General features: G+C 33.4%; 1 protein-coding gene across 1 annotated transcript in view; it reads left to right on the forward strand.

Moving 5' to 3' along the window:
• The window catches only part of KCNQ4 (Potassium voltage-gated channel sub KQT member 4), an 82795-nt gene that overhangs the window by 27645 nt on the left and 39308 nt on the right, over nt 1–15842 (forward strand). The window contains exon 2 of the mRNA XM_051209813.1: nt 6047–6137. Coding sequence (XP_051075275.1) covers nt 6047–6137 — 91 coding nt within the window. The remainder of the gene's footprint in view (nt 1–6046; nt 6138–15842) is intronic.

Here is a 15842-nt window from a genome sequence, read left to right on the forward strand (position 1 = left end):
CTAGTGAAAGATCTATTTATCAAATTACAGTACCTTGATTATAAAATTACGTTAATGATGAGATTAAATCCAAAAGCTTTTTGAATGCTTTTGATAATATTGTGAAAATGTTTATGACGTGATCTTTTTCCTCGAAATATTTCAAAACTGGTTTGCTTTAATGGCTAGTCCAATCATACCTCGTGTATAAGTCAAGGGTGACGAAAATTTTAGACCGAACGAGTTTGTGGCTAGTTAAATGTTAATATGAATAAAAATAGCTAGTTAAGCTTTGTTAACGTACTTAAAGTATCAGTACCCGGTTCAGCTGTTATCTGTGAATTGTTTGACCGCTGTCCATCATAATCTATGACAGTAGAGAACATCCGCAGCTTATAAAAAATATTTGACGATTAAAGTCGCTAGTAGTTTGATCGGATATAGTGGAGTAAAAAGAAGAAAAAACCTATAGATAGTCATATTGTTTGAAATAAAATGGTGAATCAACCGATAAATCCTTCAAGCTTAACTGAATAGACAGTTTAGAAGATACGTTATCCATGTCTAGCATAATAACTACTTTGAAAAATAATGATAGATGGCATGGAAGTATTTGTTAGTTTAAACAACATGTCAACAAATAAAGAAGAAATCAGCTGTTAGTTTGTTCCATTCAAAGACAGCGACTAAATATACTCGAGTCAAGTCTGCCTAATAGTAGTAATATATGAACGATCCCACTGAGTTATATGACTCTAAATTTGTCTAAGTAGCTCGATTACGTTTACATCTTCCTCTTAATCTCAAGCTCGTTGTTATTATACATATAACATTTTACTAATTTAATGATTACTTTTTCGCTATATTCTTTATGTTTCGTCATTTACCACTATGGATATAAACATTTCATTACTTTTATTCCCTTAATTTTCTCCCTCTTCTTTGACTGATATTAGGTAATACAATTTGAACCAATACTCACTCGTAATAGTTCCTTTTTTTCATTCCTAAAGTGGCTGACTTCATAATAAACTAACTAGATGGACAGGTCAACTTTTATTGTCAATATAAAGAATATTTCATCAATTCATGATAACTGTTTATTACACGAAGCAACTAACGGTATTAGCTAAATTATTCCTGACAAAACTTCTTTCATTTTTGAAAGAGTTTTGTTCTCTGAGCTGGATGGTTTAGTCGTGGAGTTTTTATCTTTCTTCTGAACAACACCATCAGCACAAACTTCAGGTAGAAGTGAAGTGTTCGGATATCTCCACATGTGGTTCACAGCTTGTGCACCTCACTGTACACCTCACTTCAACCTGAAGTTTGTGCTGATGATGTTGTTCAGAAGAACGATGAAGTTCCACGACCAAACCATCCAGCTCAAAGAACAAAACTACCTCAAAATCATCTACCTGAGTTGCAAATCTTCACCATCTCATAACTTCTGTCAACTTTACAAATAGTAATCTTTTGCGTTTACAGTCGTCAAAAAAGCATTGAATTAATTTCAATTTATTCATCGAATATAGTATTTAACTTTATATTGTCTTCTAACAATTAGATAAAACGGAAGCATTTCACTCACTGTACATTCGAAACTTTAGAAGTTACATCAATCAATAGATTTAATAAATCAGAAATGCTATTAATTTCTCCACTTGGTATTGTTTTGCTTAAATTTTTTCATTAAGGTTTTAAGACTGTAATTGATCAGTCTGTTATTGGCATATTAGTTTCTATTTTCAACTAGTAACTCGTCTTCAATTATATAAATAATATTCTAATGTTAATAAATAATCAACAATTAGTAGTCAATATCAATGATCAATATTCGATACAAGTTATAATTTATCAATGTAATACATATAACTATTCATGGATTAAAATAACTTATCCACTATCATACCTCTATTTTCTAGGGTAAGAGAAAGATGTTTTTCATATTCTGGATGTTAGTAGTATAACATAAATCATTGAAGAATAATTATTACTCTACAGTATAATGAATAATGTCTTTTGTATTCTATTGACAGTAAAAAAAAGAACCAATATGAGATAGTTTAGAAAGTATACGATGCAAAATATTATTTATAATAAAGATATCTGTTCATAAAAAAATTCACCTTAATGTATATCGTTCTGTTGTCATGGTTACTATTCACAGATAATCGAAATAAAGTTCACATTAAAATGAAGAAAAAAATTTATGTTTAAAATAAATTATAAAATGTAAGTAAATTTCCAGGGGGTTGGAATAAAATAGGTGACATTAACGACAATTAATTGTTCAGTCTTTTAGAGATAGGGAAAATTTTCACTTGTGAGAAATATATTTCATAGAATTGTTTTCTCTGAGTTAATGTTATGAACAAGATGGATGAACGAGCAAGTGAATAGGAGTATTAGAGCTAACAAGTAGAAATATGTGGAAGATCTAGTAATAACAGCGGAAAAAGATGCAGCAGAAGGAAATATGATACAGCTATATGACAAAACTAAGAAATTGGTAGACAAATATAGTAAACCAGAGAGACCGGTCAAGGATAAAGGAGGCATGCCGATCATTGAGACACAGAAGCAATTGCAAACATGCTCCAAGTTCTATTCAGGAAGATTTGAGGGGAGGAAGGACAAGTGCTGACACACTGCAAAGTATGATATCTCATCAAGATAACAATGAAAGGAGATCTGAGCAAATGTGAGAACTTAAGGGGCATCACACTATTGTCAGTACCAGGGAAAGTCTTCAACAGAGTGTTGCTGAGTCAGATGAAAGACTCAGCAGACGCCCAACCTCAAGATCAACAGGATGAATTCCGTAAGCATCGATCGTGTACAGACCAAATCGTCGCACAATCAATTGAGTGGAACTCGTCACTATACTCCATGTTCATCGATTATGAGATAGCATTTGATAGTGTGAATGGGAGCACATTATGGAACCCTCTTCGATGCTATGAAGTACATGAAAAAATCGTCAATATCATATGGAATTCATACGATGGAATACAATGCAAAGTCGTGCATGGGGAACAGCTAACAGATGCATTTCGAGTGACGACCGGAGTCAGATAAGGCTGTCTACTCTCCGCCCTTCCCTTTCTTCTGGTGGTCGACTGGATTATGAAAACCTCGACATCTGAGGGGAAGCATGGAATACAATTGATAGCTCAGAACCAATTAGATGATTTCGACTTCGCAGATGACCTAGCCCTTCTGTCGCATACACATCAATAAATGCAGATGAAGACAAACTAGTTTGGCAGCAGCCTCTGCGTCGGTAGGCAACACAGAGAACACCAACCCAATCACGCTTGATGGCGAAACTCTAGAAGATGTGGAATCTTTCACGTACTTGGAAAGGATCATCGATGAACAAGGAGGATTAGATGAAGGCGTGAAGGTAGGAATTGGCAAATTAATGATAGCATTCCCACATCTGAACAACATATGGAACTAAAAACAACTATCAACCAATGTCAAAGTGGGAATCTTCAATACGAATGTCAATACAGTTCGACTGTATGGCACTGAAACTTGCACAACGACCACAACCGTCATCAAAATGTTGCAAGCATTTCCAAACAATTGTCTACACAATATACTCAATGTCCGTTGACAGCCTTCTGTGGGAGAGAACAAACCAGCTTCGATCTGAAAATGAAATTAGGAAAAGACGTTGGAAGTAGATAGGACACATATTGAGGAAATCATCAAACTTCTTCACGAAGCAAGTGCTAACATGTAACGCTTAAGGGAAACGGAAAAGTGAAATACTAAATAACACACTCTGCTGAGAATTGGGAGCAGACACGAAAAGAATGAATAGCAGCTGGAAACAAATGGAAAGGATCACTCAGGATAGAGTTGAATAGAGAATGCCGGTGGGCGGCCTATGCTCATCGACGAGGGGTAATAGGCGTAAGTCATTACAGATAACCTTGATTCGTGTCATAGTTCATTCCATATATGACAAACTGAAATATAATTTATATTCGGTGGAAAATTCATTTGTTCACTGACATAAGACATATTTAGGTCATTTTAAGGTTAACAGTTAATGGTTAATCATTATAAAATTACTTAGTAGTAAAACAAAAAATGAGGATAATAAATAAGCATTTTACAATCAATTCATTACTCATTTTACAATTATACAAGTTATAGAAAGATGAAAATTAATTATGCTAGCACACTTAAAATGGCTAAACTGATGCTTATAGCTCATTAAGACAGCATAAGAACGGAGTACACTTTAGTGTACAGTTTTAATGTAAGGAAGAAACAAAGATAAACAACAACATAGAAAACAGTCAATATAATATATAATATTTTGATGTATATTAGTGATCCAATGTATTCTCAGTAGTTGTGCATTTTATTGGATGAATGACTGAATTGTAAATTTTTAACTGTCTTTCTAGTCAGCATTATCTGTTTCGGAATAAAAGAGCTCGTGCTTTCTATTGTTTCGTTTTTTTTTCGTAGAGACATTTATGAATGACCAAATCTTTTATTGGTATTTTTCACAATGTTTTACGTACATATTTTTGTTTCTGTCCAATATTGTCAAACAATAATTTTACAATGCACATCCATGATCCCGCCTCGCGAGATTCGAATCCAGGACATATCGGTCTCGTGTGCGAACGTTTAACCTCTAGATCATTGATCCGGCATCCAACGGTGTTAATGTCTAACTTCAAATAATCGATGAAATTGAGCGACACATCCATCATTGCCTTCAGTGAGTTAATATCTCACAACAGATCCGATTAAACTCCACTGGTCACTGCTTCTCACTAGAACTCCAGGAAATACCTCGTGAAGCCAGTCACTAGTGAGCATATGTTGATTAGTGTGAGAAGGGGTTTTGTGGATATTATAGTAATTTTTAATGGTTGAGATCATGAGTCAGTTGAGTTCCACGTTTTCTATGGTGGTCTAGCTTCAATTCACTCATGATCTCAACTATTAAAAATTACTACAATATACAGAAAACCCCTTCTAATAATAATTTTACAAGTTTCAAACACAAATGCGAAATTATTGACAAAGAATTAAACATGGGTTAAATTAATGTAAACAATTATCATATTGGGATTCGAGATTTCTCACTTAAAAATCTCTGTCACTTCTATTAGATTTTCATTATATTTTTTATGTAAATATGTAGTAAACAAGAATACAGGTGTGGATAGTCAATTGTAACCAATGGTTGGAGACTCTGGTTGACATGGCTCAGAATCGATCACAATGGCGTCGATGTATACACCCTCTGTCTTCCCTGAAACTAAGAGATTAAAATCGCTTCATATCTTTCTTTCTTGGAACTAATTGTTTCTTCCTGTACTAAATCCTTATATGCAATCTTTCTTTTATATATTACCACCACTGAATTAACTACTTTTATGAATTCGGTGTTCATCTTGTTTTGTTGATGAGGTATGGCAACTTGGACCGATGCATATATGTGCCTTGTACTACGTTGCAGCTGACTGACTGATTGACTCAATTACAGAATATCTTAGTAAAATCTGAGAATCATAAAGTAAATATTTCATTTGCAAAATGTCAATCAATTATCTCAGACTTGATTATTCCTTCATTTTCACACCAATCATTCTTTGTTCTCGTTCTCTTTTCTTTGATCTTCTTAATCCTCTACCGCTAGTCATTCCACTTTTGATTGATAATACATACTACTTGTATCTGTCGGCATCAGTAGTACACACCACAATATTTTAATAAAAAGATGGATATTTGAAAAAAAAAAACCAATCTGAAAACTTACACTTCAAAACACAACTAAGTGAGGAAACTAAATTGTGGGTCAACATGTTTATGTTATTAAAGACAAAGTGTTCAATTATTTACAAGATTTATATCGGTAACTATATTGGTAACTACAAAAGCATTTCCTATAAAATAATCCTGTTTAATATGGCAACAGGTAATGTATAATGTATATTTTTTTATCTGATTAATTAGATTTTTCAACTTTATTCTTTTGCAAAACTTAATTTGTTTCCCCTTACATTTCCTTTTTACCATCACATAGATTTGCTTCAGTTTTTGGTTGTCTTGTTCTCAGTGTATTATCTACAATTAATGAGTATGCAGAATCAGCCGGACGAGTTTTACTTTACATGGTAAGTAATATTACATTTATTTATTTGAATATATCTTTTTGTTCAACCTTTCAGTGTCTTTTCAAAATAAAAATATTAGTAATTGTTTCAGCCATCTGTAGGAATCTAAGTCTGACAGAATTAGGTAGATTGCTGTTAACACCATATATTATTGCGAAAGATTGCTCCATGTTGGCTGTATATCCCATCTGAGTTAAATGGGATAAAATGGAACCACTTTTTTCTGTATCTATCAATTCAACTACTCCTGTGGATCAAGTTATATTGGCAGTTGTCCTAGGAATTTGTATATTTGGGCTCATGAGCACCTCCTACTGTGGTTAAGCAAAGGTGTAGTTAAAATGGTTAACAGCTCCATTTTGGCCCATTTAATTCAGATGGAACGTGCAGTCAACATGGAGCAATCTTTCGGAATAATATATCGTCTAAACAGCAGTCTACCTAATTCCGTCTGACTGAGAATCCTGTAGACAGCTGAAACAATTGCTACTAGGATCAAAAAGCCAGAGCTTTGCATCCAAAATAATGTTAGTGATAATTAGATATTGAAGTTTGTCTAATTTAAGTCATGTACTTTTGATATTAATTTTATGTATTTCATTTTTTGATGAATAAGATTCAGATAAAGACTAATATAATGATGGAAACAACTTGGAACCTTATGTAAATATTAGTCTTTACGGATTATCACAATTCACAATAATAATTTAAAACAATGAGAATTTGAAGATAATTGAAATGGTTAACACCACCCAGAATGTCTAATCTCCTCGTAAGAGTTGATGATTATAAAGGCTAGTAATGAAGGAAGATTGTCTTTTAAAATCTGAAAAAAATGTTCATTAATCATAAATCTTTATCGATTTCGTTCAAACCAATTGGTGATATGATAGCATTGCAATATGACAGTAATACACCGACTACCAAACATGGGTAAATATTGACTTCGTTTATAGTAGACGAATAACTGAGAAGCGATTATACTTACAGTAATATCAAAATTAAATGAAAGCTGGGATACTGAATATCTATAAGGGGTAATCAATATTGTTACTGATAAAACCAAATGACGTCTTTAAAAGTAGTTAGTTAGAATTGATTTTTCATGTTTCTTAAGTGTTATGATGAATTCTAGTTCTTGATTTATGTAAAGTCTTATGGAAATAAATATAAAATAAGTCTTAAAAAACCATATTATACTTAATTTATCTTACTTATGTTTAAAGCTTTCGGATAACAACACTGTTTCGTGGTAGATTTCATTAAGGATTGGAATCAACTTGTGAATCACTGAAACAAACAGCGATGAAAAAAATGAGTCATTCTGTTCTAGGAATTCTCATCAGTGAACATTGACTAGCATTTGATTATCACACCAAGGTTCATAACTATTTACTGTTGAGTTAGAATTCAGTGTTTCACTTTAACACTGTTATACAGTCCCATCAATGACATTTATATCACACTAGAGGTGATTCTTACTTAACTCTTTAGAATTCAGTTCTTTATTGGTCATTCAGTTACTGATTAGTTGAATAGTTTGTAAATTTATATTTACGAGCCACTTGATTGGCATCAAAAAAACCCTGAAAGTATCGTGCTAGCCCCCAGACTCGACATTTTTCAGTATAGTTAGTATTGGGTAGTGGGTGGGTGCTTTTGAGGGGTCCACAGCCTTTACACCTCTCATATGTTCTATGACGTTGAAAGTAATATTAAATATACAATAAAGACTGCATTTATGTTCTATTAAATTTTACAAATGATGCAATTAAACAATAAACATATCTCATTTACAGAATGGGGATTTGTGGAGATTGTAGTATATGTAATAGTTGAATTCATGAGTCGATCTAAACTGGACCACCATTGAAAACCTGAAAGCGCTGGACGACAGTTTCGTCCTAATAAGGGGCTTCTCAACAGTGCTTATGCCCGATCTAGCACGCGGGACTCGAACCCAAGACCTTTGATCTCGCACGTAAATACATAACCTCTAGACCAGTGAGCCTCTGTCCATTGATGTTAATGTTTAACTTCAATCGATCTATGGTCTTGCGCAACTCTCCATTCATTGTATGAGGTCGGTAACTGTCTCCACCCGATACAGATTGGACTCCACTAGCTACAGGTTCTCACTAGAACTTATTTAGTTGAAAATATAGGAAAATGTTTGAAGTCAGAATGAAGAAGACTAGAACGATTTATATGGAGACGGAGGAATATTAGTCAATTTAATCTGGGTAGCTCTATGTTTACAAGTTAGAAAATTATTATAGTTGATTTTGTGAATAATATTACTATTGAGAAGTAGAATCATGTTGTAAAATGACTTCAGCTTCAAAACTGTTAAGTACCAGAATGAGCTGGATAACTGGGTTTTTTTTCGAAATGTGGGATTTTGCAATAGTTCTTGAAATTATTCATCATTAAATCAAACCCTGAACCTTCTGGTTTCATAGTAAGTAGTATGACAAATTTGCTTAATAACTCTTTTTTGACATTAGCTTAGAATCATTTTATATTATAAGGTAAATGAATACATAGATAATACGCTTCTTGTGTCCCTGTTTAGGAGGAAACAGTAATTTAATAAATCTTAATGTTCATGTGTCAGTTTGTAACAAAAAAACCATCCTACACAATATTTATCACATTATTTCTTCACATTATTAAGAATCATATGAAAGAAGATTAAAAATATACTTGCTAATTAGATGGAAACAAATAAATTTTCCATATTTGATCCTCACAATTCACAAGCATGGACAACAACTAACAGTATTTAAGTCAATTTACACTTTTGAACTAATATTTTCAAAAACCCTTTTAGTGAGACTATAATTTATGGACGACCTTTGAGCGACATTAAACTGACCTTGAGAGTGTCCACCTAATAACTTGGACCAAATGAAAATTATAAACCAATACGAGCAATTAGAATTATGATGTACAGTTAATGATTAAGGTTAGAAATTAGATTTAGGGTTTTCATCAGCTACAATGTCAAAACTCGATTTAGCCAAATGAATGAATGAATTCTGCGCCAAAATCCGAGACCTGTTATTTTATACCTGATAAGTTGGTCCCTTAAATTTTAAACTCACCACCCTTTTTTAGAAAAAATGCACAACTCGAAAAATTTATTCACCACAACTTTTGCAAATGTTAACCAATAAAACTTTAAATTACTGAACAAACTTAAATTATGTAAACAAATCCCTATCTCCCAATTTTGGGGAAGCCCCTATAGAAACTTTTGGGGAAATTTAGGGGAAATAGCACCAAAACCCCAATATTTCCCCAAATTTCCCTTTTACCTTGGTGATGGTCATTTGAATTCGGGGATTTCCCCAAACTTTCCCCGAAATTCCCTTAAATTTGTGGTTTTTCCCCAAAATGTCCCCAAACTTGGGAAATTGGGATAGAGGACAATTTAATTCAAACATTTATAACTAATTCATCAATCAGTATATTAAAGAACTAAACAGCGTATCTCTATGATTTTGAAGTAAATCACAGTAAATTAATACAAACTTCTATAATTAACTACAATAAAAGATCCAAAAATATATGTGTAAAGAAAATTAATTCTTTCAATAATTGATTAAGGATAGAACATGGTTAAAGCAAAGCATTTAGATAACTTAATTGATTATAATCAGAGAGAGGTTTTATGGAGATTGTAGTAACTTAATAATTGAATTCATGAGTCAATTGAAGCTAAGTCAACATGAAAGACCTGGAAGCACTAGATGGCCGTCTCCTTTTAGTATAAGAATCCTCAGAGGTGAGCATCCACAATCCCACTTCGCAAGATTCGAACCCAGGACATATCAGTTTCATGCACGAACGTTTAACCTTTAAACCACTGAGCCAAACGGCATCTAACAGTGTTAATATCTAACTTCAACCAATCCACGAACTTGCACCACCGTCCACTATTGTCATCAGTGAGTTACTATCTCACAACAGACGCCGTCCTATACTAGGATGAAACGGCAGTCCAGTGTTTCCAGGTTTTCCATATTTGTCTAGCTTCAATTAACTCATGAATTCAATTATTAATTCAGTTGAAAAAATTATATGTAGAAGAAAACAGGAAAATACTCATTCTAGCATATATATGGAAAGAATAAACAAAAACATTCATTAATTGAATGAAAAACATAGTACTTTTATTTATTTATTTATTACTAGAATAGGAAAATGTAAATCAACCAAAAGAAAATATTAATTATTGGAATTCCTTTACCACATTTGTTTGTATCGATCAGTAGCCAAATCATCGTAACTGTTCCTCATGATATATGTATAATATATGTGTATGATATTAGTAAATGACAGCAGATTATACATAACTATTGATTTATTAGTAAAATTTATATGAGTATATTGTATAATATATAAACCTTTCAGTTACGGTAATATATGATCTCATCCTTAAGAGAGTATCTAGGGATGGACATTATATATAATACAAGAATGTTTATTGTATTGATTAGAGTTTAATTTCAACTTATTACTATACATTAAAAGGTTTAAATAATATTGGTAACACAAAGAGATGCTTATAAGTTTGATGATAGAAATCTAGGTTTCACATTTTAAGAAAATATTATTAAAAGTATAAATAGCCTAAGTTGTAAATAAACTATTAATAAATATTCTCAGAAGGGGTTTTGTGGAGATTTTTTTAGAAATTCCAATAGTTGTAATCATGAGTTAATTGAAGCTAGACTACTATGGAAAACCTGAAAGCACTGGATGGCCGTTTCGTCCTAGTGTGGGACTCCTCAAAAGTGCGCATTCACGAAGACAATGGTGACAGTGGCGCAGTTTCGTGGACTGATTGGAGTTAGACATTAACACCATTGGATGCCTGCCGGCTCAGTGGTCTAATGGTTAATCGCTCGCGCGCGAGACTGATAGGTCCTGGGTTAATATCTCGCGGGGGGGCGGGATCGTAGATGCGTACTGCCGAGGAGTCCCGTACTAGGAAGAAACGGCCGTCCAGTGCTTCCAGGTTTTCCATAGTGGTCTAGCTTCAATTGACACATGATTTCAACTACTGAAATAAATATTCGACATTTTGCAAAATCATTAAATAATCAGTAATGGAAATTATGAAGCGAAAATATGTAAATTACTTGTAACTATGACTACAAACTAAGAAATAGAGTATCTGATAGAGAAGGTAATAAAAGAAAAATACTAACTTCAACTATAAGATGTGTAAATAATATTTTACTGTGAATTATGAGTAGTTTTTACAGTTTGTCAACTATTCATTCTACTTATTACATTTGATTTTTACTGGAGAACATATTTTTCAACATTTTTCCTTATCAGTTTTAAAGGTTGACATTTCTTGAACAATTCAGATAGAAAATTGTCTTTCTATATTTAGTTCGGGATTGGATTTTTTATTCCAATATAAATGAGCTTATTTCTATTTATCAAAAGTATACGGGTATATATTGCGACAATAAGTGAAAAAATGTTTGAAAACATGAGGTGTTAGGACTCACTAGCTAAGTGGATAACGAGATGGACTTTAAAACGAACGGTATTGAGTTCGAGTTCCAGAGTTACTATCAACGCCGCGATGCAGGTAAATTCAGCTGACGAAACGTGCGTCCTTGATTCCACTGTTAGCCACAATCCATCTTTGTTTATAAAGTTTGTGACTTCATGTAGTTCGCACAGGATAAATATATACCAACAAGAGATTGATCAAATGCAGTCCAAAACAGCAATGGGAAGATAGAAGCAAACAAGACCAACATGAACTGATTAGTTATGCATTTGCCCAACATTTGTAACCACGACACAGACGTTTTCTATCATTAAGAAATACACATGGATTTTTATTATATGAAGTTAATCTGTGAATTATTTATTTATTTATTATTGCAAGTAATCATCATCATCACCCTCAAATTTATGCTGAATTTAAACAAATGGTCCACTCAAAAAGATTATTCAAATATTCAAAGTCTACTGTCGACATATGGATAATACATTCATCTTCTGTAAAGATAATAAGTCACAGCAAGAGGTTATTAGATAGTTTAATAAAGTACATACAGCCATTGAGTATACATCTGATGAAGAGAGTGATGCTAGAATAGCATTTTGGATGTTCTCCTAACTAAGAGAGCTGGTGGACCATTAAACAGAAAAAATGCCTGGACAGAGTAGTACATACATTTCCTTAGCTTTGTACCTCTACAGTACAAACGAAACTTGATCAAAACCCTTAGTTACCGTATACGCACTATATGTTCTGCTGATATAGTTGAAGATGAGCTTAACGCCTTGCATAATACTCTCAGGGAGAACGGTTGCCCTAGAAAGCTTATAATTAAATATATGATCACGAAGGTGAAAATAGGCGGAATGCAAACGGTGAATAAAAAAATCCCTGTTCATGCGTCTACAATTCAGAGGGGGATGCGGCTAGCGAAATATTAACTCAGAGATCACGCAGGACAATACAAAAATCTTCTAACGCCGGAGAACTACGATTAATGTTTTCTACGCATCCAATGATGACACAGGCTAAAAGATGAATTCCGTGGAATGACCACCTCATTTTGTATTTATCAGTTTGACTGCTCCTGTAGAGCGAGTTATATCGGTCGAAGTTCTAGGAATTTACATTTTTGTGCTCGTGAACACCTCCCAGCGTGGCTAAACAAAGGTTTGATGAAGAAAGTGAACAGCTCGATAATGGCCCATTTTGAGATGGTGGAGAAGATTTGTAGCTCAGGTGGGAGACACAACCAAAACAAAGAAGTAAACAATGATAAATTTAAGGTCAACAAGAACCAATCAACATCGAGGTGCACAGAACAAGCTGTGAAACACATATGGAGAAATTCGAACACTTCACTTCTATCTGAAGTTTGTGCTGATGATGTCGTTCAGAAGAACGATGAAAGCTCCACGACCAAACCATCCAGCTCAGAGAACAAAACTCCACCAAAAATGGCCCATTTATTAAAAACTGGTCATATTGCCAGTATAAACTAGTCTTTTTCAATTATTTATAAGATCAGTAATTTTTTTCAAAACTGGTCAGACTGAAAGTCCTTCAAACAGCTGAAGCAGTAGCCATCCGGATGAAGAAACCGGAGCTATGTGTACAACAGAAATATCTTCAACCACTTCTCCTTCCCTGACTAACCTCAAGGCCAATTAGTCAGTAGTAATCTTAGCTATTGAATGACGTATTTTGACTATGGTACTTACGACGTTTCGTAGTAAAATGTTATTGTCTCTATAATCTTTATTCACATATATTCGTATTATTATTATTATCATCGTCATTATTGTTATTACTGTTGGTTACACATCATTATCAATCTCTCCAACACATGATTCATTTACTTCTCAGTCATCCCACCTTATTACATCATACTAATATTTTACACAATATAGTCTTTCAATGAACGTTTGATCGGATTGTAATATTTCCCTCACCCTTACTTACTTACTTACTTACTTACTTACGTCTGTTACTCCTCGTGAAGGAGCATGGGCCAACCACCAGCATTCGCCATCCAAATCTGTCCAAAGCAATCCTTTCCACGTGTTTCTAGTAATTATTCGTCCTTTTCATATCTGCTTCTATTTCCTGACGTAATGTGTTCTTTGGCCTTCCTCTTTTCCTTCTTTCTTCAGGATTCCATGTTAGGGCGTGCCTCGTGATGTAGTTTGATGATTTTCGTAATGTATGTCCTATCCATTTCCATAGTGTTTTCTTAATTCAGATGGAAGCTGGTTTGTTCTCTACCTCAGGAAGCTGTTGCTGATGGTAATCGACCAATGGATGTTGAGTATCTTGCGTAGACAACCATTTATAAATACTTACACCTTCTTGATGATGGTTGTTGTAGTTCTCCAAGTTTCAGCTCCGTACAGTAAAACTGCCTAGACGTTCGTATTAAAAATTGTGACTTTGATATTGATTGAAAGTTGTTTTGAGTTCCATATGTTGTTCAGTTGTAGGAATGCGGCCCTTGCTTTGCCAATCCTCCCCTTTATGCCTGCATCTGATCCTCCTTGTTCATCGATTATGCTTCCCAGGTATGTGAAAGATCCCACATCTTCGAGAGTTTCTCCATCAAGAGTGATTGGATTGCTGTTCTCCGTGTTGAATTTGAGGACCTTAGTTTTCCCCTTGTGTATGTTGAGACCTACTGATGCCGAGGCTGCTGCTACACTGGTTGTCTTTATCTGCATTTGTTCGTGTTTATGCGATGAGAGGGCTAGGACATATGCTAAGTCCCAATCATCTAATTGGCTCTGAGCTGTCCATTGTATTCCGTGTTTTTCCTCAGACGCCGAGGTCTTCATAATCCAAGATTATCTAGGTTGCAAACACTAAATTATTAGAAGACGAAATCTTTAGTTCTTTGATTAGCAACATGGTTTTCAAGTAACCTTTTTTAAAAAAAAGTTGCTTTTAGACTTTGCATTCGACACTGAATATTTATTTACTCAAATCTAATTTATTTACCATTACTACTGTTATAATTATTACTTTGATATATCTAGGCCGTCAATCTAGTAGTTTCACCGCATATTATCATTTTGTTGTTTATATTTTGTTCAATTCTATCCAAATAGCTTTTATTATATTAACGGATAAATATTAGTTTAATGGATATATTCAATATATGTATGATGTATGATATACAAACTATCCGTTATAGCATAATCATTCAGTTATAATAAACTTATTTACTTAATAATAAATAAATCATCTTCAAAAATTGAATTTATTCTTTGATTAGTATAATATATTTATGATTTAATTACATTAAAATAATTAGTTTTGACATAAATAGGATAAACTATAATTATTCATATGATTCTATATGAGATTTTCTATTATGTATATCAATATATGTATGATACAGTCATTTCAATGTGAATCTCTGTTGATGACGTAATAAAAATGGTATATCAACCATTTTTTTGTAGTTTTGTACTAATGTTTAACTACTCAATAAGTTCTACTTTTTATATGACTGAATGTGAATATCTTCTATAGTTAACGTACATCATTCATTCATTCATTAAATAGATTGATAATATGAAACTTTGTTTTAATCTTAAAACTTTTAGAAGTTTATTATGTATTAAGTTTTAGATATTAACCGATAATTTTAAGCGTTTCCGCACGAGAATGATAAGTCCTGGATTCAAATCTCGTGGGGTGGGATTGTGGATGTGCACTGTCAAGGAATCTCTTTCTAGGACGAAATGGCCTTCCAAGGTTTCTGAGTTTTCCATGGTGGTCTAGTGTTAATTCACTCATGAATTTAACTATTAAATTAATAATGTTAAGTAAATGCGTTTCATGCTGTCTGTTTACCCTGTTATCATTGATGCTGGTTGACTCGAAATAAGTGACTGATTATATTTTTACCATACTCTTTAGAATGGCATGTGAAATTAACAGTTATTTTGGTGATATGTTTACTTAAAATGTAATCAACTTCCTAATAGGTTTATTGATATTGGTGTGATTTGAATAGTTGAGATCATGAGTCAGTTGATGCTAGGCCACTGTGGAAAACCTGGAAGCACTGGACAACCCACTTCGTCCTATTGCGGGACTCCTCAGAAGTGCGCATCTACGATCCCTTCTGATATTGGTGTGATTGTTGATTAAAAGTGATTGTGATTCAA

Source organism: Schistosoma haematobium, chromosome 1, assembly GCF_000699445.3.
Source record: "Schistosoma haematobium chromosome 1, whole genome shotgun sequence".
Lineage (NCBI taxonomy): Eukaryota > Metazoa > Platyhelminthes > Trematoda > Strigeidida > Schistosomatidae > Schistosoma > Schistosoma haematobium.